The sequence below is a fragment of the Gobius niger genome (genome assembly GCF_951799975.1).
Source record: "Gobius niger genome assembly, chromosome: 13".
NCBI classification, from domain to species: Eukaryota; Metazoa; Chordata; class Actinopteri; order Gobiiformes; family Gobiidae; genus Gobius; species Gobius niger.
Genome location: NC_136864.1, coordinates 24,389,535 through 24,414,575, shown reverse-complemented (window position 1 = coordinate 24,414,575; position 25,041 = coordinate 24,389,535). Strand labels below are relative to the sequence as shown.

At 42.3% G+C, this 25,041-nt stretch overlaps 1 protein-coding gene across 1 annotated transcript in view; it reads right to left on the bottom strand.

Moving 5' to 3' along the window:
• Positions 1-25,041, bottom strand: part of LOC306972496 (arf-GAP with GTPase, ANK repeat and PH domain-containing protein 3-like) — a 156,121-nt gene that overhangs the window by 12,704 nt on the left and 118,376 nt on the right. Inside the window, exons 12-16 of the mRNA XM_079569143.1 lie at positions 24,735-24,875; positions 15,463-15,621; positions 4,011-4,165; positions 3,080-3,170; positions 1,769-1,991 (exon numbers count right to left, since the gene is read on the bottom strand). Coding sequence (XP_079425269.1) covers positions 1,769-1,991; positions 3,080-3,170; positions 4,011-4,165; positions 15,463-15,621; positions 24,735-24,875 — 769 coding nt within the window. The remainder of the gene's footprint in view (positions 1-1,768; positions 1,992-3,079; positions 3,171-4,010; positions 4,166-15,462; positions 15,622-24,734; positions 24,876-25,041) is intronic.

Sequence of the window (25,041 nt, the reverse complement as noted above, 5' to 3'; positions counted from 1 at the left end):
TATTAATAAATACATAAAGGTGTTCATATATAAAATATTGGAGTTATTGGTTACATTAAAGCATTTGGACACTACACTGCATTACCAGTACTGTTTTATTGTACTGTATTGTTTTCACTAATGTTATGGTAAATGTTTTAATTACTTCTTAAATGGCGGATTTCTATGGTAACATTCAATTTATGACATGAACTTTTAGTAAATTTAGATAAAAAATAGAGGGAGAGGGAACCTAATTATGGAAACAAAACAAAAAACAAAACAAAACAAAACACAGAAGTCAGACTCTTGTGTGTTCTCTCACTAAGTGAAGTGTATCTGGGCTGAATATCTGCACAGAAACAGTTAGCTTCTTGATGATCGAAACATAAAGCTGCATCAGTAAAGTCCAAAAGATTAAGGACGCTGGTTCAGTGACACACAGTGAGATACAGGACGCTTCAGATTCTGAAACTGTTAGGATAAGATGGAAAAATTACCCTTTAATGAAAGTTTGCTTTATATAAAATGACTGTGTGCTCAACAGTAGGTGCGCTTCATTCCCAGCAGTGCTCGGTTTAGTGCTCTGGGCAGTTCCAAAAGTGAAGAAACTGGAAAGAAAACCTTCCAATACTGTCAATGTCAATAATACAAAATCTATGATCAAAAATGTCTCTTCTTTTGTAACTCATGCACTCCGGGTGTTGCAACCTAAAAGTTCAAGTCAACTCCACAGCGTGTATAGTGACAGTGACAGACGAAGGCAGTCAAACTGGCACAAGTCACAAACAACTGAGTGTGTTGGCGTTTCACTTTTTAACAAAGTTACAAAGCTGTGATGTTGCGAGCGGCTGATGCCACCAGGGACAGCCTAGAGTCAGGCTTGTGTCTTGACAGTCGGAGTGATGACCCGGGCCGTGCTGATGGATATGTGACAGGGCAGTTTGGGGCCCGAGGGCCTGGCTCTTGGGGTGGGGTTTAGCCATAATGGTGTGCTTAATTACCTGCACAGCCACACAGCAGGTCATTAGTCAGAGCGGGATGCTAGGTTTCACCTGTCACCACGAGATAAACAATCCTTCTACCACATCTAGGCACCTCCGAGTAAAAGGCGCAGATAGTCATACAGTGAGTTAGGCCGGGCAGCCGCGAGTGTGTATAATTTAAGAGATACATATTAAAAAGATGGAATGCTATCTATTAGGCAGCAAAAGTAAAGAAGGAAACTTTCAGGTGTTTTTTGACAGGGCTAAAGAAACTTCTGAACAAGTCCTAAACTTTGACTATTGAAAGACTACAGCTGTAGAAACAGAGGATTCTATTTCTGTGGAGAGCTGTTCGATTAGCGCTAACACGTAAAGTGACAGCCTTGATGCATTTGAAGCCAGTCAGGGCATTTATCAGGTTAGTGCAAAATGGTGTCACACAGAGCGCCATCTTCAAGAATTATGGCTTTCAAACGCACACAAAGGAACAGATTGGAAGGGAAATATTTGATAAAAATCCTGAGAGTACGTAGAATATTAGGATTAAAATACAAATATTGAAGTAAGTGTATGGGAGAAGATCGAAATGATAGTGTAAAAGTGGATCCTTTTGTCTTTGGGGGGTAACAACAGCCACAAAAACAAACCTGTATTTCTGGTCTGCGATCGGACATCCTGAGACCTGAAGGAATTTGCTTGTATTTTCCACTAAAAAGTTGTGAGGGGGTCACAAAATCGCAACTTAAGTAGAGAATAAGGCTCCGGTGTCAGTGTTAGCCTCATTTAGCCGCGCGCATGCTAACCTGGTGCTGTCGCTGCCTGTTTTGCAGTAGCCGTCCACAGCTCCCTCCCAAACGCTGTTGGCCATGGCGTTCCCGATGGCGGTCATGACCATACTCAGCTCCACGGGCCAGTCGTCCAGGTCTAACGAGCGCACGCGGGACAGGTGCGTGCCCAGGTTCCGATGGATCCCCGAGCACTCGATACACATCAGGGCCCCCAGGTTGAGACTGGCCCAGTCGGGGTCTAGCCAGGAAATGAAGGTCAAGTTAAGCTTCATAATTTTCTTACTGTCTTATGTTTTCTAGGTTCTGTGCACGTGATGCTAACTTCCTAGGGCAACGACGGTTTCCTGTCCTAGCTTTATTCATATGGAGAGTTAGCCGTGTCTCGCTGAAATAAATACATATTTAAACAGTTGGGGCATAAGACAAGCAGCTATTGGCTAATTATTTAAAGGAATAGGCCACTGTTTTTACATACTGAGATATGTTCTTACCTTAGCTTAGACGAGGTTATTTGTACCTGTCTGGTCTCCACGCATGCCTTCAGTCACGTAAACACAGCACAGACGGCGTTAGCATTTAGCCTCTCCCTCTCTCCTCTATAGCTCCAAACGAAGTGAAGATAGAAGCTACCAAGCTCTTCAATGTTTTCCCTATTTAAATATGGTTATGTGAAGTGTTGCACTATAAAGTATAATTACACATTACACATTCTAAGCGGATAAAAAGGGGAACTATATTGTAAGGCATAATAATACCAGGAGTAATTCGATATCTGCGCAGTAATATCTTCACTTTACGCTGGTGAAGACCAGACAGGTCCTAAAGAACTCGTCAAAGCTAAGGTAAGAACATATCTCAGTATGTAAAAACGGTGGTCTATTCCTTTAAAATATATTAAACCCTTTACCCAGGATGGAAATACTTCACTAGAAGTGTGTTTGCTGTGTTTGAAGCCTTGAAGCTAAAGGCTAATGCTAATTTGACACTAACAAATGGTAAAATAGTATCACCATTTGAACTTATTTTTATGAAACACATTTGGCTTGATGTTTATTGAAGTTTTCTGCTCTTGGAATCTTTATTTTACTTTTAGTTTATGTTAAAATGTGGACAGGAAGTAGTCTTTACTCTACACCAGCCAACAGGAAGTTAGCCAAAAACATCCAGTGCACAGGGCCTATTGTATTGGTCATAGATTAGGTTATGTTATGCATTGACAGTTTCTCTGCTTTACTATTACTCTTGACTCTAATCTATAAGGTACTTCATATCTCTCCATCCACAGAAGAGCACTGAAATTCCCTGTACAGAGCAGACAGTACTCACTGGGCGCATCGCAGTCGACGCAGAAGCTGTTCCCCCTCACGTTCCGTATGGACTGGATGGCCATGGCGTCACTCTGGCTGCCTAACCGAGACTGGAATTGGAGAGGGGAAAGAGAGAATAGGTCAGCGGGAACTAATCACCGCAACACAATTACAGCCCAAACTCCGAGCAGAACTCAAAAGTGCTGAAGGAGATGGGAACGGAAAGGTGTTTCAAAGAGACTGAAGCGGGGAGGGCGTATGAATATGAAAATGAGTCTGCTCTGTGCTGACACAAGCCATGTTATATCTGTGATGTGTGTCAGTTCTAATAAGAGATCCCCCACGCCGCGCCGCACCTGCCTGACAACCTCCTGTGACAGCCGCGAGTAGGTGAGTAGGAGAGCGGGCTGCGCCGGAGAGACGTGAATGAGGGGAATGTGAATGAAGCGCTGCGTAATGACTAGGATATGTTACATTACACTGGATTTAGTCAGGACAGTGCTACTAAGCTTTCTAGATAGATAGATTCTAGAACATTAAAAAAAGGTAAATGGAAAACTTTAGGAACTCCTTAGATGTTATATTTTCCTGAAGTAAAGCTTTTATTTTCATACAATTGGTTTCACAGTCTGTGATACTGTACTTCAGATAAAAGGGGAAATCAGTCAGGTTTTTGGAGGGGTGTATTTGCAGACTTTATTGTCCCCATACATTGCATCCTTCAACAAGGAGCAGTTTTCGACCGCAGGGAAGCGTTAAGGCACCTTTCTTCAGAACTTTCGCTTGAAGCCTGAATCACAGAGCTGGAAGATTGGCCAACTCTGCATGTTTGGGCACACACAGCAAGGGCCCACAAAGTCTAGAAATCAAACCCAGGACCTTCCTACTGCGAGGCGAGAGTGCTTCAAAGCATTTAAGTTTGGGGCACTGGGTGGTGTGACAGGACATACCTTATTCTTTATGCTCTCACAGGACTGGAGACTGGCAAAGATCTGGCTTTCGACGGCTTGTACCCACAACTCCCTTTCTTCATACGTCGACGCTTCAAAGTTCCACGTCTGACCCGTCAATGACACGATGATGAACTCGAAGGAGTCCTCTTGCTCTGTAAAACACAAACACACATAAATGTTGCATTATTCTGGCAAAAAAGGAGAGTACACGGGCTCCTGTACGTTATGTAAAACCTTCTTTGCGAGTCAATTGCGCAGCTCTTTCCGTCCACGTCAAAGAAATTAAAGGCTCTTAAAGCTCATTAGGTCCATTGAAATGATTTCTTTGCATGAATAGTATAAGTGACTAACATAAATACACACTTTAATTCCTCCCAGCAGGGTTCTAATAGCTTTTAATGCCATTGTAATTTTCAATCTTATGACACATAATTTCAGGTCAGACATAATTTCACATAAGCATTTCATTTGTGCTTTGACCAAAACCAAAGAGGTGAAAATGAAATGTGGGGGAAAAGATGTGTTGCTATTGGGCTATACAAAAACAGATTATACAACTTTTAAATGAAGTTGCTTTAGCTTATTGACAAATAGAGAAATAAATAAATGGAAACAAAGATGCAAAGAAAGCTTTAGCGATGCATTTTCTTATTCCCCACATCCTACACTGGATACACAGCGTTTAACTAAGGCCCATAAAAATGTCACCTGTCACTTTGAAACCAGAGGTCTGAAACAACATATGCTGGAACACATGCTGCAAAGCCTCCGCTGCTCTCGAGTAATTCATTAACCAGCTACTGTACAAAGGAACATGCTTCAGCTCAAAGCCAAATGATTTGTAATTACCTAATTATGTCTATGCAAATAGTCACCTCATTTACATAAAACCATGTGCGCAAGGCTCCATTCAAGTAGACACCGGGGAAATGGCTCTTCTGCAGCTTTGATTTTCACCACATTTATTGTCCTTCCATTGATTCTGATTGAACAATAGTTTGTGGTCACATAATATGAAGTATTAGCATTATATATCTCTATAGTTATAGTTATAGAGTCTATGCCTCTATGATAAAACTGTCAAAATGTAGTTGTCTTGGGAAGGTATATGATTAAGATGTGCAATTACTAAGCCCATCAACATGTAACAAACATTGGCGCAAAGTACAATATCTTCTAAATCATAACAACTAAACTCATTTGTTCTTTTAAGTACAAACTATGGTACTTTGGAGTAGACCATCTTGAAAATATCTTAGACAAAACATTAAACCAATTTAATAGTAGTTTTTTTTAACTAACTTTTAGCTAACTTCCTTCCTTGTAGCTAACTTCCTGTTGGCCAGTGCGGCGTAAAGAACATTTCCTCTCCACATTTGAACACAAATTAAGATAAGATTTTTAAACTCAGAGGAAAACCTAAATGAACGTCAAGCAGAGGGTGTTTCATACAAATTATTTCAGATAATTGTGCTATTTTAACATTTGCTTGCGTTAAATTAACATTAGCCTTTAGCTTCAAGGCTAAAACAGCTACCGTTATAAACACAGACGTCTCCTCCAGGGAAGTATTTACATCGATAAAGTTTGCTGCATGTCTTCAGCCAAGTACTGTTTAAATATTGATTTATTTCAACAAGACACAGCTATCTCTCCATAGGAATAAAACAGACAGGAATCAGTCGCTACCTTAGGAAGATTAGCACCATGTTGCTTTGCGTGCGCAGAGCCTATTGCTAAAAAAAACCAAGTGGTTCATATGTGGATTTTTTATTTGTATCTTAGTTACTAATATTGTCAAAATCTAGAATAGGAACGCACTCAGACTTTTTACGCCACATTTTTGTGCAATTCCAAATGTAAAATGTCCCGGGTAAAAGATATGAGAAAATGTATCCATTGCCAAACATACATTTCATTGTACGTAATTCTATGTATTTCTTCACAACTTTACGCCAAACTCAGTCCTTGCACCAACATCCAGCCGCCATAAAGAACTAAACCGATCATGTAATTTACGACAAAGTAATAGCCACCCAAATCACCCAATGCAAGAATGCCCAGCTCTTTCTCTGAACAATCCATTCCCTCTCCTTATGTGGACCGTCTTGTGCAGTAAAGGTGTGTCTAAATGAAAGATGTCTGACACTAATGTAGCAATCCTCCTGCTCTGAGGCGCAGGGGGGGGGGAGCCCATCTCTTCGGGGGGAAAAGCCATAATCCAATTAGCCCGACACCCACTTCAATTATCTGATTTAGTTTGTGCCATCGACTACAGGTCACAGCCAATCAATGCGGACTCAGAAACCGCTTTGTTTAGACTCGGGCCGGATAGGGGAGTGTAAAAATATTAATTCTATCCTGGAATAAGAAATCGCATCGAGAAAAAAAGCGGTTGATTAATTGAAATACATTACAAAATCAATTGTCGGTCTGATATAGCTTCAGGTACAATACGCAATGCATTTGATTATATTCTGAGCACTCGCTGGTTGTTATACTGGTGTTTTCGTCGCTTTAAAAACCTGAACAAAGCTAATTATTCTGTTGGCTGCCCAGGCAATAAATTGGAGGCATTAAAACACTTTCATTATGGAGATTAAAAAAGTAACGGATGGCTGGCTTCTTAAACTGATGAGTGTACAAGGGAAAACAAATCCGATTCTCCATGCACAGTGGTGCACAGGAGAGGCAGTGTGCAAAGAGTCCGGAGCAATCCATTTTTGTTACACTACAATGTCTGGGTAATGTCCAGCTCCAAAGATTTATATGAAATTAAATATAAGTTTAGTCTATTAAAGCGACTCTTTACTAATAGGATTTGAAGGATCAAGACTTTTGAGTGTAAAGAGCATGTAAAACAGACTGTTCAATTACTATAATGAGAACAGCTTGGATTTGCTTTGCGTTTTACAAGCTTGACGATTTTTTTCTCAAGGCACTACTGTTGACTATCATTACATTCTCCCTCCACAGTGAGCGGTACAAAGCTACTCATGTAGCCAGAGCCGCCCCTGAGGAACACTGAAGTAGAGATGGCTGCCTGTCTGGGCCAATGATCACTCATACACCACATTCCGCTAGGCAGTGGGTGATTTCTTTGGACAACGGAGCATCGGTTTGAATCTGGGGCCAAACCCGGTCACCTTCCAGTAAATAAAGTAAACCTATTGTAATGAAGCTTAAAATTTGTCGACAGGGGGACTAATTTGATTTGGATGAGGATGCTTTGCTTCTATCCTCAGATGTTTCTTCTTCACTCTTGTGGTCCGACAGTATGACAAGTACTCTGCAAAGGGGAATCCAGACATGACAACTGATTTTGTTAAAATAAATACACTTGGCTCTGATTTGAGTAAATCATCAAGACATTATGTCCATGGAAAGTTTTTTAAAAGAAGAAAAAAATATTTGATCACACCCAAAATAAGACAAAAATTGACTTCAAATTAGGTAGTTGTTGATGTTTTTTCTTCATCTAAGTGTAAAAACTGGCCCCATGGACAGATTTTGTGAGATTAGTCATGCAAATCAAAGCTACTCAAGAATAGAAAAGATTTTAAAATAAAATAAAAACTCACTTCACTACGATGGATAATCCCTGGCTTCACAAACATATGTTCATCTATATACTGTATGTCAAATCATGTAAATTTGCACACGGCTCTATGAAAAACATATTTGCTGAAAACCCTTGCTCATGTTTCTCCTGCAGTGTTTGTATCAACAAAATAGGTTCAGCATGATTCAAATCTCAAAGTAAAAACATGAATGCAGATTTGAGTCCTGCTAATATCTGTCGAAGCCGTGAGCATTGTAGAGGCATTTGAAAACCGTGACTGAATGAGCACAATTGCATTATTCGGTCACAAGTATATGATTACAGGAGTCCAGGCATGCCATCATTACGTCTTAATGTTATCCACAGCGCAGACGTTTCCCTCTATAAGACGCCGCAGTTTGAGCGGTATGGGGTCAAAGTGCTCTCTACAGTAAATATACGTATCACCGCTATTGTCCGGGCACCTGCCATGATGAGCCTGTAAAAAGGGCCATTAATGCTTTTGTTATTACGCGGCGGACAGTGAGCGGAGGCAATCACGTCACATTAACATGCGCGTTAACCTCCTGACCATATCTTTCGATGAACCCGCCATCGCCAACTTCTTCGCCAATTACAGATAAATTAACAGCGCTTTGCCAGTGGGTGGACAAGAGGAAGGAGCATTTACAGCCACCGCCGAGCGAGCGAAATATGATTTTACTTAATTAACGCAGCTAAATGAAAAGGAAATTACCGTGAAATGGCTGTCGAGGTGCTAAGTACAGGCCCGATTTAGACGTCGGCGATTATGAAACTGCTGGGATGACTGTTAGGACCGCGTGTTCATCAACCAGTGGTCAATAGCTTCCGGCAATTCAGCAATGTAGACATTAGTCAACAATGAGCGCTGTAATATCACTTTGTATGGCAAATTAGAGTGGCTCATTAAAGACATGGAAGTTCACAGATTATTACAGTAGGAGACGCTTAAGCGCTGGGGTTTGGTGATAGTTCGAGAGCCTAATGTTTTGAGACATTGGATTTATCTGACGTTTAGGGAGAGACACTTCGGGCAAAACGCACATCATTTCCAACTATGAGGGTATTTTTCCATGTCGATATCTCATTTACAGCTTAAGTGATTTAGGGTTTAATCCAAAAACACTAATTTTTACACATAAAATGGCTAATTTTGTGAAGCAGATAGTCTAGTAGATTGGCGAGACACTGTTCTGTGCTCTAACAATTTGCAAATAAAATAATGAATTGAAGAACAATTGCAGTACATTTTTCCTTATATCTAGGACAGAAATCTACAAAAGAGGTTTTAAACGAATATCTCATACCCGTTAATATATCTCATACCCTTTTATTTAGTAAAGAGGGGGTATTGTGCCCAATGGCCGCTGGCTGCCCTGCTTTTTGACCACAAACGTGGGGGCCGCCATTGCTCCGCCGTTGCTGCAGTACCTCCATATCGCCGCTAGGCCCCCATTGAAAAGCATTGGAGTTTAGACACGTTAAAAACTACTTTAAAGCCTGGTTTCAATTGTTTCAACACTAGACTAGGCTAGATATTCCTCCTGAGATAACGCTGGGTTAATAACAATATATGAAACCAGGCTGGTTTTCGTAATATGATTTTTTGAAATCTCGTACTTAACGAGGCTCGGACTGTTAGCATTGGAGCAGCGCGAGCTACACGTCACGCAAGGGCCGAGTCTACAGTGAAAATCCCGCCCGTATGTCCTTTTTAGGAACATGCTTCGTCAGAGCTGGGGAGGGGGAGCCTGTAAATCCGCCATGAATTGCCCCACGGCCGTGGTCAATCTGATAAACGGGGAGGAGTGAGCATAAGACGTCCATTTTTTTTTACAGTCTATGATTGTGCCTTTTGCAAGTAGAAAATGTTCAATTGATCTAAAAAACAATATCCAGTGGTTTCATTTCCTGTTTTTTCAAGCGAACTAATTCAAAGCTCCTCCCATCCTCCTCCTCTTGCTCTCATTTGCTGTGCAGCTGTTTTAACAAGGAGCGGCTGTGCTGCTGGGGCGGCTGTAGTGAAGCTACCGCAAGTGTTTTTCCGTGAAAGGATTAAGCTTAGGCAGAGATCGAGAGGTGAGGGAAGCATACCTACATCGGAACCTCAGGAGCTATTCGGGAACAGGAGCAGCTTTTTCTGTGTTGCTGTCGCTGCAGTGCTAAGGATGGGCACTGAGGAAGATTCAGATATTACTCGAGTGGGTCGAAACAGCTCCGGGTCTGTTATTGATGAGACATTGCAACGTGATAAAAGGTTGATTTTGCATCAAACCCATTCGAGTCCACTGCAAACACACATGTCTCTGAGCCTATTCCTTTTGTATAAAATAAACCCATTATCTAAGGTACTTATGAAGTGCTGGAGAAGAAGTCAAATATCGATGCAAGAGTGTGGATCCCGTTAGTGGAAAGTCCAGTGAGTATTGGTGTGGATGGGTGACCTGAGGATGCTAAAAGAAGCAGATGCTGCACTCACACTCGGAGCCATGGGCCTGATTAGCTCCTGGGGGCTCGAGCAGCGAGCCCAGCTGTGCTCCTCCAACAGGCTGCATCCATTCTGTGTAAGCTCCTCAGACCTCTGCTGTCTCACAGGGGCCCTCAGTAGTTTGTTAAACCCACGTTGTATCCATTTGTGCGGCGCGAGGCTGAGCGATGACAGGGCGGCGCGGTTCAGGAGGTGAGCTATTGTTTTTTGTGCGCGGGAAGTGTTGTGCCGCGTCCTCTGCATGCATCAGGCAGTCACTTAAAGAAGTGCTCGCCGTTCCCGTGAATTAACGAGCAGTTGGGAAGAACAGGCCAAGGCGGTGCCATCTGTAAATGTCACAGGCACTGCTTGCTCATTTTACACATCATTAAAGCCAATATTCCTAACCTGTATCAGAGCAATCAGGAGCAGGCCATTACTGCGACAGCGGCCCCAGGGGAACCACCACCACCAAACTCCGGGAGAAGAGAGCGGGCAGGAGAGATAGCACACTCTTTATCTGTGCGCCACACAAACAGGGGCGCCATGATGCACAGTCATACAGCTCACCTAACTGCTCTAAACAAACACATGAACTCAGCACTCCGCGCACTTCGCTAATACTGCTAATAGCTAGTGCATTTAGCAACAGCAGAATGAAACAGGGCCAATTACACATGTATCTGTGGGCAGTGTGTATACAGCCCAAATGACAATCTTGTTATTCTGCCGCGTGGTACTGTGGGGCTCACAAAGCTAAGCCATTACACGAGCGGGGGCTCCAGGGACAGCTTTAGGAAATGAGAGCGAGTCGGGGAGTGACAAAACAAAGTATTGAGATAAACACCCGCCATTAGCACAGGCAGTTAAAGCTCCATTTCCTAATCCTCAGCTGGACTCCAGAGGATATTAACCCTTACTTTACCAAGGTGCAGGACAGGAGGCCCCACCACTTCAATCTGCCACACATTCTCTTCACTTTCATCAAGAGGAATCCCGGGAGGAGAGGGAGTGGGCCGGGCAAAATGGTGCCGATTAGAGCAATCACATTAAAGAAGATTATTCCAAAATGTAGAATTAATGAAATATTCTTTTACAATGGCAGAATCAACACATGTTGCTATTGATTAGGACAGTTGTCCTCAACCTTTTGGAGGTTCGTGACCCCCGCCCGGGTCACACCGTGAGAAATCGGAACATTAGCCTGAATAATTCTTAAATAACAAAGAAAAAAACAAATGGCTAAAATAAAATTCATCAAATTCCGAACATATAATGGCACTCTGGTAAAATAACACACACATGCGCAATAAAATATTGTAATGTACGCTAATAAAAAATGGATATTTTATCTACACGATCTGGCGACCCCCGAAATTTGTCTCGTGACCCCCTTGGCGGTCCCGACCCCCAGGTTGAGAACCACTGGGCTAGGATATACTAATCAGAGTAAACTAGTATACAGCATTGCCTTTTCAGTGTTAGCTAAGCCTACTGAGAGCTTTATTGTGTAAGCTATGGTAGCTGTGACACAAAGCTAATGCACTCTTTGAAGAATAATGCCTTTACCCAAAGAGTGCATTCATTTAGATTTCAGTAGTTATTGTTCTTTCACTTACAGTTAAATGCTGGAATGGCTGTGGACATGAGGATCAGCCACGACAATGAACCAAAAGAAAAAAAGAAAGTTTTTTCTTATTTCTTACCCATATTATCACCACTTGTGGTATATTCAAAGTTTTTCAAAAAGCTGATTTCTGACGACCATTCAAAACCCAAACTTTTAACAATATACAAAATTATTGGCATAATTGCACCATTAAGTTACTTTGGAAAAACTAGTTGAAAGGTACTTGCGTTGTCCATTATTTGTCCATAATTACTGGACACTAGATGCCACTTTCTATCTGGTCGTGTTCTGATTAATTTGCTGCAACACAATAAAAACTTAATTTGATGATCTTTAGATCATTTGGGTGGAGAGTTTCTTACAATCACTTTACAATTAGTCACTTCAAGAAAGATACTAAACCACTTTAGTAATTAAGCTGCTATCTGATCTTTTAAAAACAGGAAGCTTTCAGACACAAGACTCACAGCAACACTTCTCAATCAAAAATGTATTATCAAAATAATTAGCCGTTACTTTTATAAGTAAGATATGTTTAAATATCACTGAGGTGGATTGTTACCAACACAGAAAGTAGTAGTTCTGACATTTCTCTCTCCCATTAGTTATTTGGTGTAGAGTCAGTCAGATAAGTAGTAATAGTGATGTGCACTGAAACTGGTTACACATTTTCTGGTGTATTGAAAAGGGGGAACGGTGGTCAAAATGACATGCTTACAATGCTGCAGCAGCAACAACGCTCTACTTCTCAGTGGGACTTTATTGCTTAATAAAGATCACATTAAAACATTAAAATTAATTTTAATCTTAATGTAAGCGTTTTGCGCACCAATTGAATCTCAACCCTTTACAATGAAGATCTGATCCACTTTCTTCAACAGAGATGCATTAATGACGCTCCCTGACAGTCGGCATTCATCAGAGGGGCTCCCCTTGAACATAGCTCTTTATCGGCCATCGATTGTGCAGTGGGTTTATGGGCGCGCCACACGGCGAGAGGCGGCTGCTGCGAAAGGCATTACGCCGCTGTCAGTCGCCTGGCTGTGCGTCCTGCATCATTCTTTAAGCACATGAGAAGTTCATTACAGCACATGGCTCTGACGGAGCACGCCGTATTAGGGCCGGTGTCCATTGTACATGTCCTCTGCGGAAATGTGAACTCTTCACTCTTTGTATATATTAAGGATTGAACAACCCACAATGAAGCAAGAAATATAGAGGGGTAAAAGTGATACAAAGCAGATGGATAAGCTGTTGAGACACCAACAGCGAAAGATGCTGCTCTTTGGAACAGCTTTTGGTTTGTTACATCTTGTTTTTACATCATTTGAAAATCCAAAGATCTTCTTACTACTACTATTACTTCAAGACACATTTTGCAGTTTTAAAGTCAACAACAACAACAACAACAACAACAACAACAACAACAACAACAACAACAACAACACAACTGTCTGCTTACAACAAAGAAAGCCATTCTTTTTACACCTGCAGGGCTTCCTACTTTTCCATATTCCTACAACGACCGGTTTGAAAATTCATGGATAAAGACAATTTCATTCCAAATAATGACAGATAATATTGCCAAGCTCTACATTAAAACACGCTGCAATCTAGCTGAACCGTATTGCAGTGAAAGTTTCCCTCCCATCTCCCTCTCAAACCGTACACATGTTATCATGACCAAAATTATATCTCATCTTAAGACGCCGCCTTGATTTATGATGCTTCACAACTACTAAAATTCAATTTCAGCCTGCACTGCACGCTTCTGATTGCCCCGTAAATGAGATAAACTGATAGCAATTTATTCAAAGATCGCACCTCGCTCCTCTCTCCCATCAGGACCGGGGTGAATCCAATATTTAAAAGCGGTACGTCTGTATTTTAGGGCATTCAGCAGAACAGACAAGCTGATGCTAATAGAAAACTTCACGGGGACAACGGGAGCGACGGAAAACAATGTGCGTGTTTGATGACGTGAGGAACATTGGGGATGTGGCGTCTCCTGCCTGATTGCTCTGATTCCACCTCCTCAGAAAGTGAAGTGTAGCCTGGCTTCACAACATACCACTATAATAATTAGCACTCAGCTTTTGTTTTTAACAGTTTTAAAACGGCTTCAATCCCCTCTGTGCCTGCATATGCTCAGAAATGAGGGCTGGGTTATTAAAATTCTAAACATGCGCTATATATATAGTTCTTGAATACAGAAGTATACTAAGAAACCTTACAAGGCCTCACTTATTTCTGTTATTTGTGTTCTTGGTTGGGGCAGTGCATGTTTGATGAACACACAAGAGACAAATGCATGTAAATACGCCACGCCGGATGCAGCCATGGACTGACTTCCAGAGGCAACAATAGCCAGAGCGGAGAATGAACTGCCAGAAATGCTTCTTTGATGCGGAAATTCTTTCAGCCACAGCATCAGACCAAATGGCTGTGACCTGTGGGGTTCCCCAGGGATCAATTCTGGGACCCCTCTTTTTTCATCTGTACATGGTTCCATTAGGTCAATTAATACGCAACAATAATGTGTTGTACCACAATTCATGAAGTCACTGCATTGAAGAGATTAGTGTTTGGATGCAGAACAATTTTCCGCAATTGAACACAGAAAAAACTGCATTTTGTTTTTGACCCACAGAAAAAGAGAATAGGTGTCATATGTGACCTTGAGGCTCGCTCTCTCTCTAAAACCAAAAAAATCTGTCAGTTATCTGTCAGTTGCCTGGGGATTATAATGGACTCGGACCTGAATTTTAACAACCACATTAGGTCAGTGAAATCAGTAGGTTGTTATAATAATTGTTTGTAATATTTGTAATCATTTTAATCATCATTTTTAAATACATCCTAAACAGATTGTTGGCTATGTTTATATAGTGAGAAGCAATGTATTGTGTTAAATTAAAAAATGGCAACGACTTAAATTTAAAGACGTCAAAAAAATTTAAAAGACAGAGAAAAAATAATAATTGCAGCCGTTTGAGTGGTGCAGATTGTGACCAATCAAATGGTGATTTAAACTCGATTGTATTGCAGCTCTTAAACTCGCCCCGACTGACTTCCTCTTTGCAATAAAACGGTGGAACTCTTACTTATCCCTGATGATAGATTGAAGATATTCAGTCCATGGTAAAAGAGAAAAATCTCCCAGAGCCAAAAGGCGAAGGCCCACACAAGGGTCTAGTGTTTGAACAATACGAAGAGCGGCACTTATCTCTGTGATGCTGATGATGTTCGCTCCATACAATGTGGTCAACAGACCCATTCACACTTTAAAGAGGAGCTGTCACAGAGCATGATAAAAAAGTATAATGATTATTAATGCTAAGCCCCATTTAGGAGGCGTCAATGCCATTGTTGCTGTTATCCAGCGTATCCATCTTGTTGATTGATCATCCCGCTCGGGTGACATCAGTTTTATGGCCTCTGAAATGCGTCTCAGTGTTTTCACAATGCCATCCAATTAGGGCACTCCATTCATCATTGGGCCGGGGAATCATTATTAATTGGGTGGAGAGGAGACTGCCACTCCCCTGCTGGGAAGGACCAGGGCTATGGAGAGCACACTATTCACCGTGGAGACACAAGAGAGAGGGGTCCGTACGGGAGGGGGGCGACATGGTGGGACATATGGACACACTGAATATACTCACCTTTATGTACTATCGCAGATAACGATTGAGAGATTGGCAGGAATGTATTTATGTGTGTGTTGTGAAAAAAGAAGATGTCATGTAAACCCCGCGTGAGTGTTTACCTTCGTTGCCCGTCGAAAGGCCGTCCGGTTTGGTGATGCCGGTGCTCTTTTTCCTTCGGTGTTTCTTGCGGTTTGCATGAGGTGACGGAGGGGGTTCGAGCTTGGGACTTGTGGCGCTGCCCAGATTCGAATTGGTCGGATCTACTCCCATGCCATTAGCTGAAAGAAACAGGCAGTGACGATAAGACGATGAAGGTCAGACCGCACCATATGAATTGTGCATAAAGCTGAAAATGCGTATCATATTTGACATAAGATCAAAGTAAATAATTTTGTTTGCAGGTAGTAAACACAAAATACCTTGGCTGGTTTTGTATTACTTTTTTTTAACATAATATAATCAAACATAATCAAACATTGTGTCGATGAAGATGCACGAAACGTTAGAAAAAGTCTAGAAGGCATGTTGAAATGTTTCAGTGTGATCCAAAAGTAAGTGTGTTGGTGATACTTTCGACAGAGTGAGGGACATCAGGGGCCATCAGTGAACAAATGGTTACCTGGCTTGGCCCCTGGCAAAGCTCTCTATATAACAGTCTAAGAGTGACAGGGGGCTAAGAGCAGGCTTTGTTTCTTGTAAGTGATTTTATAAATGTGATATTAACCTGTGCTACCGTTGGGCAGAGGCGTTTGAAGGAATGGGACCACGGGAGGGGGTTGTCAGCTTGCCATCCTTCTGATTTCCTGACATTTGACATCACTTTCCCCTCTTTCCCCTCCAGATGCCATTATGAATCTGGGAGTAGGGGCCAGGGGCCTGGGGGGGAGCAGGAGGGGAGGGCCAGTAGATGGGCCCCATATTGCTCTGTTCTTACCACCCTGTGAGGTGCTGGCAGCCTCCTCCATTGTCTCCCATCAAAAGCTCATTGTTGTGTGGCAAACTCCATTCATTTCCCTGCGCACCGTCCCACCCCAGGGGTGGGGTGCAGGAGGACAAGGGGCTTGGGGATTATTGCTGTTGTCGTTGCCAGTTGCACATGCGGTAATGTGCGACGCTGTGCCATTAGCCAGTGTACAACATTAGGCCTAATTCGGTCATTACCTTTAGGGAGATGGGGCTGTCTTGGTGGAGTAAGATGAGCTCAGCGGGGGTTTGAGGATGCTAACGTTAGGGGGAGAGAGTGTTGCTACGGCCTAAGGATGCATTGTTTCAGAGAGGAGCCATAGCAGAGGCAGCACCTGAGACACCCCATTTCATCTGAGCTCAATTTCAAAGTTAACCCTCAGTGTTTTATTGAATAAGACATTGTATAGAGATGATCTAAACTCAAGAGGCTGAAGAGATTACAGCACATGGTACAGTGTGTGCAGCAATGGGAGGTTGTTTCTTCTAATGTATTATCACCTATTATGATGCACATCATCAATAAACATAGCCGAGGTGCGTGTGCTGGACGACTCCGTTTGAATGGCAGCACGCAGCCACACATGTAGCAGCACAAGTAGAAGCGTCTGTTTCAATTTCCCTGCTCTCTTACAACAGCCCCCCTGAGACGAGTCATTAGCTGGCTCAGACAGCTGGGGGCACAGGGGTCCACCGAGTACCCCCCTCCTCCCTCCCTGTGCGCGGCAGCGTCTGTCCCAACAGCGCTGCTCCGTATGGCGGCAGCAAGACATGAGCATAGACCTGCCTCCGATGTGACAGCCAGCATTTGTTTAATGTCGCTTGAGGTTAAAGGGGAGGGCTGCCCCTGGGGGCCACGGTCGTGTCATAAACACCTCTAATTATCAATTTTGGACCTTAATGTTGTGGAAAATGACCTCGGCCATTCAGCCCACACCTGCATCACATACGGGACAGGACTCCTCTTATTGTTTCAGCGTGTCAGCCAAAAATGAAGTTGGTGAAGTGGGAACCATATTAGGCTTTTATAATATATGGAAAGTGTCCTAACTAGACGATCAGAGAGATAGAATTAGTTTAGAAATGAAAACTTAAAACGCATTCGTCCATCTGTTGTCATTAGAAACACTTATGCCAACCCAAAATAAGAAACAACAAAATCTTTGTAAAATTTGACTTTGTTTTTGTGTGTTTATCCACAGATTTATGGAGGAATTTAACACATTATTCAGCTTATTTCACCTTCTAAACCATTATGTATAATCTGTGTATGTAACATCATAAGAAGTGCATTTGCATATCCCATAACTTAACACTGCATACCCTACCTTTAAGTTCCCGAGTCTTAAGTGCTTCTCATTTGTGCGCTAAGAGCTGCAGATTGGATTACTTTAGTTGAGAATGATGAAGTTGGCCCCGGTCGCGGTGCATTATTAGCCGGCTGTTAGCGCCTATGAGAGCCATCTGAATGTAGCGCGGTAATGAAGTCTCTTTCCCACTCGGCTCCGATCACCTGGGCAGCGGGATAGGTGCGCGGCTAACCTGTGATTACACTGTATTACGCTCCTGCCGCGGAGATGGCAGTTTATAGGCTCTGCAGAGTGGAGGCTGCTCTCCAACACGGGGAAATGAATGACAATGTAAAAAGGCCGAGAGATGGAGGGGTGGGGGTTCGATCATTGTTATTCAAGAGGCTTAGGGTGAGGAGCACTATGATTCTGCCGGGCCCCCTTGACATGGCAGCCCTGCCTGTCCTCAATCAAAGCCAACGGCTGCAATTAATGGCAAAAATTAGAAACAATCACCGCCTCCCCCTTATTATCCTCAATTAGAGCGCACTAATCAAGGCCTGATCGCGCTCCGCTGCTCTCTCCAAACTAAATGTCAAACTTCATTATGGCCTGGCGTCGAAATCAAACGCCCCACATGCTATCACCCTCGCATCGGGAGGCCACGGCATAAAGCGCGGTGCCACAGGAGAAGGCTATTGCTGCATTAACTACCTGTGTCCTCATTTGCAAACTTAAAAGGAGGAAAAAGTCTTTACTTTTAAATGCACACAGCACTCAACGATATTTCTTATAAATGTGTGTTTTGTGAACTGGGATTTGGGTCATCTGTGTTTAAAAAGGTTTCTTTTTTTAATAATATGCACCGTGAGGTCAGTGGAAGGCACTACAAATTACAGCTTGAAAGGCAAAAATGTAAATGGCTTCGTGTGACTATTTGTGGTTTATAGAGACCAATCAAACTTTCGCACTGGAGGTTTGAGAGAAATGTTTCTGCAGTAATTGCATAAAAAGATTAATTAATCATAATAAATACAGCAACAGACACCTTAAAAACTGGGCCAGTAGCACAGATCAATAACAAATAGATAATCTCTTGCCACGGTGATCAGCAGGAACTAATGTCTCGCTCTTGTGGTCATGTTGCCATTGTCCATTCCACTCTAATAGGACACACTACTTATCGTTGAACGTGGTCCTGAGGTCAAGCGACTGGGCCTTTCTTGACTTAGATGGCCGACAGTTTTGTGAATAACCAATTCACTTCTTCACGGGGTCAGGTTGGTTACAAAGTGGCGGGTGACACAAACGAGTGCGACCAGATCCACTGATTTTGTATCAACATGGATGTCTGAGAGTGGTCAGGATTGGCCTTGTCGCAGAAACTGAAAGTCAAATCCCCGACCAAACAAAAACTTGCAAGTTTTATCAATACCAAGGAGTTTTTAATTGACGGTCAGATGAATGAGTCCAGAGCGAATCCAGGAGCAAATCCTCAACAGGGAGTTACCGGTATATAATACAGCTGTAACTGGAAGGTGCACGTCAAGCAGGACCTCGTCACCGTCAATAGCATTTCAGCAAGACTGAAACGAGACCAAACCAAAACTACAGAGGCCTGGTCAAGATCCATAAGGCACGTGAGATGAGGTTCAACAAACAAGACAGAGAGAGTTAAAGGAAAGAACCTCCAAACTGTCCAAGACCGACCTCCTGCAGGGACAAATCCTCAATAAGGAGGTTTGTTGAACAATGCAGCCGTAACTGAGAAGGTGAAAATCAACCAGGAACGGCAGACTATGAAAAGCTCATAGTAAGACAGAAAGGACAAATTAACGTCCAGACAAAAACAAGTGATGAGCAGAAGACGTCTGTTAGTGATGATGATAAGACGGCAGAGGATACAGCAGCAGAACCTGGCTGCTCCATAAAGGAAAGTGAGAGAATGGGTGTGACTGCCGGAGAGAAGCAGAGCCAGAGGGTTGAGGAGCTGTGGTCCAAGCTCCAGACAGGTAGGGAGCAGCAGAACCATTTGGTGAAAGCTCTGAAAACCAGAGATCAGCCGCAGGGTGAAGAAAGCATGCCAAGGTTAACCACCCCCAAATATTCCATGTTTATTTGCATTTTCAATAATAAATTTAAAGCATAAAGCTAAGTTAAAACTTAGAAGAATGAATTTCCGGTTTAGTTTACATGCATGTAATCCTTGATTATTTGCGATACAGGGTGATGAGTATTGTAGAAAATAGGCCTAACAATTATGGTCCCTTCCTAATATGCCATCTGCTTGGAATTACAGCGCTAATTAAATGTTTAAATGTAGTCTTCCCAATATTTAACACCAACATTAAGCTTGATAAATAAATATACAGGATGGCTCAGTTTGTCTAAGGGGTGATACCTGGTTCAAAAGGTTGGGTTTATGCTGTTTATGGATGACCAAGATTCAGCGATTTGCTAATAACCATTTAAAACTGCGATTTTGATGCAGTTATGGCCCTAATTGTAAACCACTTCAAATGCACGGCAACTTTTGACTTTGGCTGCTTGACATTACTCCTCCGTGACTTCGGTAATAGTCATCAGCTCCACTCTTGCGGACGCCAAGCTTTTAATTCAGGTTCAAAGATTGAGACGTGTCCTAGGAGAGCGGCATCTAAACAAGCATTAAGAATGACTGCCTTTATGAATGCACACGATGGAAAAAATTGGGCCAGAGTTTTAATCAAAAATCGACGCTCAATATTCAAGAGACGCTACTACTTACGGCTCCTTCCGGGTGCTCAATGGGTTTACAAATGAGGACATTCTTTAAATAATATGGAAATGGTTAGCATTCACTCTCCGTTGAGTCATCAATCTGCTGTTTTTGCATCGCGGAATCACATTTTATGTTAACCTGCAACCTTCACCAAGGATAATGGAGTGATTGGTTCAAGTCAATACAAATGGCAAAACATGAGCACCCTTCACCGAAGCAACACCCTCTATTGATCTATCCTTCCCGGGGTCACAACTCAATCTCATCCGCAGTTTCCGATGAAAAACTTCTGCTTTTGAAAATTAAAGAAAGTTTTTGGGGGCGAAAACTCTGGCATTTGCATTTCCGAGCCTGTACGTTGTCGATTACCGGCGACATATCTATCATACGACGCGATATTATGCACAGCTCATTTGCCGCGTTCATTTGTGGTTACCTTAAGAGTAGCGTGAAAATAATTGGACAAACTAAAATAATGCGAGCAAATTACAGCCGTGATTTCGCTGAAGACTCCATGCTGGTTAATGAACTGTATTAATATGTTGGACTGTGCCAGATGCAAGAAATCCAACTGTAAAAAGCTCTTAATTTGTCCACTTCAGAGCAAATTAACTTCCTGAAAAGTTATCTTACAGCAGATCTCTTTTGGTGACAATTTGTACCTGCTCATATTAGTGAATACTTTTCATTTGGGAAGCAGATGCTCGTTGGTCGAGCGTTCGACCACCGTCCTGTGGTTCAATTTCTGCTCCCACCAGCGCATACCGTTATTGGGGAAGACACATAACCCACTTTACATCCAATGTTTGAATGGCTACTATATTTACAAGTATGGCATGAAAAAGGTTGTTCTACATAAATTAGGCAAACTTTTACACCTTCTAGTAATGTGTGTGATAATATGGTAACGCTTTATATTAAGGTGGGCTCGTTAAGTATTAAAAAGGTATTATTAAGCATTAATAATATGCTTGTAAAGTTTTAACACACTGCTTATTATACATTTATCTGTTAACATACTAGGTCATTAATAATACGCTTATTCATAGCCTTACCCACCCTAAAATGATTACTAATGCTTATTAATACTTAATGAGCACACCTTCATCTAAAGCGACATTACATTATAAGTAGAGATGCCTCGATTCAGCGTTTTTACTTTTGATACCGATACCGGTACTTTAAGTATGATATCGGATATCGGTAGAGGCTCAAACTCCAAGTACCAATTCCAAGAGGCTGTCTTAATCTCTTACCCCCACACATTTTCTCCAGTTCGGCTTTACCCAAATCTTAAAGCTTCTCGACTGGAGTTTGCAGCCTATAGGCCAGAGTAACGCCTCATTTGGTAAAACTCATCAAAACTAAGTTGCTGTCAAGTTTTTTTATCAATATTTTTTGCTACGTTTTCAGCTTTTTTCCCCCCACATTTGTGTCGCTATTTTGTTGCATTTTCATCCTCATTTTAGTACAAGTTTTGTTGCTATTTTGTGGCTTTTTTTGGTTGCATTTTCAATGGGTTTTTTTGTCACTTTTTCACTGATTTTTCCCTCACGTTTTTGATGCTGTATTGTTGCATTTTCATCCTCGTTTTTGTCTCATTTTTGTTGCTATTTTGACACTTTTTAAAGAATTGAGTAAAGCCGAACTGGAGAAAATATTCTCGGTTCAGGTGGGGGTTAAGAGGTTTGCTGGCTTGCTGTGAATGAAAATGTGAATGGTCCTCTTTGCAAACGAAATGCTACAATCGATTAATAAACTGGAACAAAGTGATCTGATCATTAAGCAGCTATTTTATGAACTAACTTACAAACACCTTCAGCAACCAGTATTTGTTCATTATTTTTAGGGGACCCATAGCTTCTGTCCCAGTCTTGATTAGTGGACCCTAGCATTAGCATACTGTTTTTTTTGGTACGTTTGCAAACTATCGCCGATTGAAAGCTTCAAAACCTCTTGTCCATATTCACTTAGATTTGGTTGGTGAAAGTTGTTCCTTTAAAACTGTGAGAGACAAAACAATTTGAAGTTACAAGTCGTCTGAACTGTTTCGAGTTAAGAACTTCTTCACGCTAGTCTGAAAGCCTCTTCTACGATTCCACATTATCCACAAGTCTTACCACATCACAGGTACGCTATCCCCTTAGTCACACATTTGAGGTGATTCTTAACTCAGTTGTGTTTAAAAAGAAGCCTGAAAATGTACAAGTAGCACCAAAGCATTAGGAAAAACAAATCTTAACCAATAACAGAGCAATGGCGCTAACTTGTGACTGTGGTTTAGCGCTGCTGAATGGTAACGCACACGGGAAGCCCAACTTAGTTTAACAACAAAATGTTTGGGAATGGGATATAGCAAACATCCAAGCCTTTTCCCCCTCCCACACTCATTTATTTGCGGACCCCACGAACCTAAGTAATTCCGCTTTGGGCTTGTCGCTGATGGGAGACGGGGGTAGGGGGGTGATGGAAGAAGTGCCTCGCGTCCAGGCAGAATTGATCGTTTGCCAGCACCAAATGAGAGACACAGCCTTGTCTGCGGAAAAGGCGCGAGGGCCGCGCAGTCGGACTCCTGCCGCGCTCGTAAAAGTGCGCTCTTTAAACTGCCGGGGCCCCTGGGAGCCCGCGGTGGAGGTGGGGGGGAGCCGCCGCCGCGCTAATGAGAACTACCAGAGTGCAAACATGCATGGAAATGACTGTTATTCTGTTGATGTGCATTTAAGTGCTTTTTTACTGCCAACCACAAAGAGAGGGAAATAACTGGTGATGAATGGTAGCGCCGAAAAGCATTCATTTTCCTCTTCGCGAGAAAACAGTGCGATGGGGGGGTTGGATGACGGGACGTGAGGGGAGGTGGGGGGGGGAACGCCGAATGGGGAATATATTATTTTACTCGACTCAAATACGGTGACAGGGTGACGCGGGTGGGAGATGCATGGATGGCGGCGTGTTAACCTTCAGCGCTCCTCTCTCTCGTGATCATCGTGCGCCGGCGCCGCCGACAAGACTCAGAGCACGTGGAAGCCTAAAAGGTCACGGCGATCACAGGCCTGATCACCTAATTATGAAAATGAGCCCGTTCCGCCCGCCTGACAGAGAGTGGAAATGGCATCTCCATCACCTAGCCATATACTTAAGAGAATGTACGAGTGAGTGAGTGTGAGGCAGAGGGGACAGTATGTAACAGTTGTAAGCAGCCAATGCAATTGGAAAAGTTATATTATGCAGGTGTAAATCAATACCATAATAATAGATTAACAGAAAAGCCATCTCCAACCAAATTAATTCAGCCTTTTATTCCTGGGTCTTTTGTTAAGAATATTTAAATCCATACTGTGCAACATTTCACATATTGAACAGAAAGGATAAAAGCATTTGTGTTTTATTGGTGTAAAGTACCTAAATCAATATGCGTCTAAGCCTGATTCGTAACTTTGCTGGAAGCAGGACATCACCAGTTCCACTATGGTTCCGCTTTGTTTGACTACAAGTAGCTTAACAAGCGGTTTAAAAGCATTAGGGCCTCTTCCAAAACAGTAAATCATTAGGAGCATGTTTGGTATCACCAGGATGTTTGTTTTTTCGTAGCAAAATATCACCTGGAATGGTCCGCAAAAAACTATAGGAGTCCTTGAAGGGAAATGAAGCATGTGGCTGGAAACTGCAGTTTTAGATAGAGGAGATGGAGACTACATAGATACATACATACATACATACAACTAACCAAAAACCTTTCTTTTTTCCCTTCATTAATTTCTTCATTTTTAAAAAAACTTTTTTTTAACCAAACTTTTTTTCATCAATCCTGATAAGCTCTGAGCAAGCGTAGCAACATGATGCAACTTCCTAGTCTAATGTCTGTTTCCTGTCCCTGTTTATTCCTTAGCTAGCCATGTCTTGCTAAATTACAGTACGTGGCAGAAAACACGCAGCTGTTAGATAATGACTTTCAACATCAAACATCACATTCATCACCAAAGTTTGCACAGGATCCAAATAGCGCACTGAGGAAACTTCCGTGTTCATAACTTTAAGTACTTTAGCCTTAAAGCTAAAGCTAATTTGACGCTAACAAATGTTACCATATGAAATCATTTTAGGAAATACACCTGGCTTGATGTTTTTTGAAAAGGCTTTCTTTTTTTTTTCTTTTTTCTTTATCTTATGTATGTTGCAATGTTGACAGGAAGTAGTTTTTACACTACACTGGCTAACAGGAAGTTAGCAAAAAAACATGTGGTGCCTACTATAAGTACTCATGAGTACTCATAGATTTTTGGACTGACAAGACTATTCCACCAAAAATGTAAGGAAATGTGGCACTAAATGGCTGCAGTGAATGACGGTGACTGGTTGTGGCGTTGAGTGTTGCTCTTACATGCCCCGCTGGTCGTACTGGTGTTGATGGCTTCGTTCCACTGGTCAGCGCTGGACACCGAGAACGAGCGCTGGTGCATGCTGTCTTTCCCAAACACCACCCCGCCCGTCAGGGATGAGCTGCTGTTCGAATGGGGCGCCCCTACGAAACAAAACGCAGACAAATCGTTGATATAGTTTAATTCATTCAATTAAACAGTGCGGTGGAAAAAAAACAAAAAACTACAAAGCCGCCATGATGTAATTTGCTTTCAGCTTCCACCAAGTCATCCCACACATGCACTCCCCACTCGTCTCCGCCGCCAATG